A 4,565-nucleotide genomic window follows, 5' to 3' on the forward strand; every position below is an offset into this window, starting at 1 on the left:
TAGCCAATCCCTATTACTGTTGTCATGCCAAACATGTCATGGCTGGCATGACAATTAGAGATATAGAAGTTGGCTACAGCACAAACATCTGGGGCCACCAGGCTAAATGTCAACCTCTTCTGATGGTTAAAACTAAAATAGTGGTAGAATGTGGTACAAACATTGTAAAGGTAGCAAAGTATGGATCCATCGCCGTGCACCACTGTAGCTTTAAGTGCTTTATTCAAGTATTTATTCTAGTCGGTAAAAGGCCAACTCAAGGACAGCGTTGAGGAGATGAGTGACAGGCAGAGGGAGTGAGTAGCAATATCAATAGCAGTAGGCAGAGTTGTCATCTCACCTGTAGAATCTCCCACGGTGAATTCATCTGCCTTCAAAGCCACATCACTCTGTCCTCCCACGGCAGTCTGGGACTGGAGAAACCGGCACAACGACATGAACAGGGGGATGAGAGGAAGAGGGGAGGGCGGGGAACAAACAAGAGAGAGGGAGAGGGAGAAAAGATAGAAAATCTCATCATGACAAGGGGACTGACGGTGGGAGTTACAAGGTCGAGGAGATGCTCTTGTTTCGCGGGAGTGTTGAGTTATTTTTAGCTACAACGTCTAAAGAGGTGTGTTAAATTCTCTGTCTCTTCTCACAGGGAGGGGGGACAGCGCCAGCTGGGGAGAGGTTGAATGGTGACCCTCCTCTGACGACAGTGAGTGCTGGAGCTAACTGTCCTTGCCAGCCAGGCTTTTCAAGGTGTGCTGTAATCATCTACAATGCCTCTCCTGAGGTACTTTAGCAGACACCGAATGACTAGTCTGAGAGAGCTGCCTGACAGACAGTCATCTGAACATCGTGGCAGCATTCACCTTTTGAGACGATTGACTTGTTGAATGTGAATGCAACATGGTGATGTGCTCCGTCACCCAAATAAAGTTGTGTCAAATACCTAGTTATGTGTTGCCTTTTGCCTTGACTATCTCCTGATCTCTTTTTATCAAACCCTGTACAAGAAGAATGTTGAGATTGCCTTGAATCACAGAAATTCCAAAGAAGAGTCTGAAAAATGCTAGGGGGGTTCACAGACAGAAAAACAGAAACAAGGTTTCCATGGAGATGTGCAGGTCTAGCTAATTAGAACAGCAGTGCAGTGTGTGTGTGGGGAGGGGGTTACTGGCTACTACTGGCTGTGTTATTAACTATATTATGATGACAATGGACAAATGACATGACACAGCAGCTTCACACCAGAGCCTTTGATATACAGTGTTTGGCTCAGTTTGATTACAGGGTTTGGCAAACTAAATTTGACATTTAGAATATATTAATTGAAGCAATTTGTGTCATTCTACAACACTTTTGTGCGGTATGAAGCAGAGACATTTACATACAGAGTGTGGCAAACCGCCATTCAATGACAATAACGGCCTAGTAAGAATATAAATTAGAATTCAAATCAGATGAGCCTCTCTACCAGTTACTTACGTATGCACTGGCGTATTCAATCTTGGCTCCTTTCAGCTCAGCCTTAAACTGTGTGAAGAACAGGTAAGACTTCCCCTGGGGTCTGTCAAGGAGAGGAAACATATTAAAGTTCATAATTCAATCAATTGCATATAAAGGCAAACCGCATTGTGAGTTAACCTGGAATGTTTATGTTGTTACGTTACCTTAAGGGTAGTTGGGATTTTGTGTCAAATCTAATATCATGTTTAATCATAATATCCATGTGAGGAAAAACTGGTTGAGTGTGTCAGTTTCAAAGCAGTAAACACCTCCAATAAACTGCAAACAATAAACCTGCAGTGCAACTTGCCTTTATCTGGAATTGACTGAATTGAGGTCTAAATCATAACTGAGGTCTGCTGAATCTGTGATGAGTCATTCATTACATAAAGCCAGGATGAAACACTAGTACAGACTGTCTGAAATAATATGAATAAATCAGTCTACACATCGACAGTGCAGTGACCTAAGCTCTAGTGTGTGTGTGTGTGTGTGTGTGTGTGTGTGTGTAACCTCACACCACAGCTCACCTCCACATTGAACAGGAGAACAGCTTGTCGTCATCACTCAGGCCTATACTCATCAGCCATTGCTGTTTCAAACAACATAGAATATTCAGTATTATGAACATCAACAAACTAAACATCAATAATCTAAGTGTGTATTATTTCTGTTTGTGGCACAAAAGTTGATATGTTATTACTCTTCAGCCAGTTTGACATTTAGTATGGCAAGCCAATCAGTTCATTTCAGATGTGTGTCAGGAGTTAAGAACTTATTGGATAAAAATGAAATGACCAATTCATTGGGTTGACTCAAGTGTATGTCCTGCTTTGATCAAGTTACAGTGTAACTTTATAACGTAGTGTAAGGTTATAGTGTAACTTACCTCATTGGTTCCCCCTTGTGATGCATAAGTGAATGAACATTCATATTCTCCCTGTGTAAGAAATAGGAATAATGATAACATTTGTAATAATGATCGTAAGAAATCAACATCATTAGCATGTATCATTTTTCTATGCTGGAGTGTCAAATACTGTAATGTCAAAGACAATGACTTCAAATCATTTTAAAGTATGATCTGTCATTTGTAGAGACATGAGACACTTGCCACTCATACATGATGCATTTAAATGTAGGTTATTTGGCTGAATTGCTAAATATTTAATAGAAACAGAGATGGCTGAACAGAGGCAGCTTTGTTTGGATGTTATCTCTGACAGTGGGGAGTGTAGCTCCTGAACCACTCTGGCCTGAACCAATGAATAGCGTCCTTGTGGCAGTTTCGCACTGACGTGTCACCATATCAGATGTCGGTTCACTTCCGCATGGTCTTGCGCCCAAAGCCTTGTCCTGTTTCCCATAAAGTTTAAATGACCGTACATTTCCATCATAACTTATTATTATTATCTGGAAAAAAATGTCTGAATATTTAGCAGCAAGATGTGCAGATAGCTACAAATTAATAGCTAACCGGCAAGTTACCTTACAAGCTGGCAACCTATATTCCCCACCTATTCATTGATCATTGCTAGCTAGCTAGCCAGCCAAGTAGCCTTCTAATTGCGAGCTATTATGTCCAAGAAGCCAATATTGTTCTCGGCATACACTGCCACATACAGGGCAGCATTTGATAAACTACAGAGAACTCTATTACATTGCTAAATAATGTGTATCTAAGCATGCACCAGCTGGTATGACAAGCTAGCAAGGCTAGCGATCACTTACCACTTTCTCGGAGAACGTGTGCACCATCCCACCGGGTTTCACGTTGAATTCTACAGTTTTCGTCTGTTCAGCAGAAGCACTAGCCAATGCAACTGCTGTTGTCAACATTGCCAAAGCCATAAAGGCCAAGTTGCTTGCACCTATGTTTATTGTAGAAGCCATTCTTAATCAGCTTTGTAGTTGACAGCAAATGACACTGAGCGAGCAACTGGGTTGCCAGATATTTTCAAATATGACTGCCTGGTGTCGTCACAGGACAGGGAACTATAGGAATGCAGTCATGATGACATTCCTGATTGAGAAGTTATCGCTCTTTAAATTATCGGCGAGAAACTTCTTGATATTTACAATAAAAACTCTATTGTTGCCAAAGAACTGTTTCCTTGATCATATTTCCGTGCCACTAAAATGTCATATGATGAACATTAGTATTATTTCCACCACATGAGGGCGCTATTGTCTGTATTACACTCAATGATACGTATAGTTTCATAGTGTCAAAACCTGTTTTGTGTTCTTGTATATCTCCTATCGCATCATCATCATCATACTTGTCTGACAGAATCAAAAACTAAAACACAATCCACAGGTCACATTTAAATAGTGAAACAGTCTTGTCAATATCACGTGAAAAATATATATTTAAAGTTGCTTATTTAAAGGTATGACACCCCATGTCAGCGCAAAACTGCGTATATGTATAGGAAGTAATAGTAGTACAGCAGTTTACTCTGTACATGCTTCTGGATCTGCATGGCCAGTGTCCATGTTTATCTAAGTCTTGTCTGAGACTTTTCATACATTCACCCCTATAGGCCCCTCTGCCAATAAATGCCTACCGGTCTCTGGTTCCTCTTGTGCAATAGTTGAGAAACTGTGTCGATGTACTTTTAGTGACACTTCCTGGTCATTCCATAGCCACTTCTACTTCTTTCATGTTGAATGTTGTGATGAATGGTGAGGGCCAACAGAGGTGACAGAACGGTTGCAGGGCAACAGAGGTCGACTTGGGCACCTGGTGAAATAGTGTACAGTATTGTATCGTATAGTATAGTATCATTACACTTCTCATGTTTTGGGCATTGTCCTGATCTATCCAGCCTCTACAATTCACAACACTGCACATACTGTAGTTATAGCTGTTTCCAAGCTGCCCATATAATTAACAGAGTAGGCCAGTGAGTGTATTAACACAAAACTGCATTCTCCCCAAAAATATAATGTATAGGGATCTATCCAGAAAACGTGTCTATGGGTTACCTTGTACATAACTGATGCCTCAGAAAACAGACTGGATGGGTCTCCCCACTAATGTCATGCATATATACAGTATATTTATG

General features: G+C 40.9%; 1 protein-coding gene across 1 annotated transcript in view; it reads right to left on the minus strand.

Annotated features, from left to right (window-relative positions):
* mydgf (myeloid-derived growth factor) overlaps positions 1–3,617 on the minus strand; it is a 4,262-nt gene extending 645 nt beyond the window's left edge. Inside the window, exons 1-5 of the mRNA XM_083671745.1 lie at positions 3,226–3,617; positions 2,384–2,434; positions 2,025–2,086; positions 1,474–1,555; positions 341–413 (exon numbers count right to left, since the gene is read on the minus strand). Of these exons, the coding sequence (XP_083527871.1) occupies positions 341–413; positions 1,474–1,555; positions 2,025–2,086; positions 2,384–2,434; positions 3,226–3,387 (430 nt within the window). The 5' untranslated portion in view covers positions 3,388–3,617. The remainder of the gene's footprint in view (positions 1–340; positions 414–1,473; positions 1,556–2,024; positions 2,087–2,383; positions 2,435–3,225) is intronic.
* Positions 3,618–4,565: the final 948 nt, after the last annotated feature.

The sequence above is a fragment of the Argentina silus genome, assembly GCF_951799395.1.
Source record: "Argentina silus genome assembly, chromosome: 6".
NCBI classification, from domain to species: Eukaryota; Metazoa; Chordata; class Actinopteri; order Argentiniformes; family Argentinidae; genus Argentina; species Argentina silus.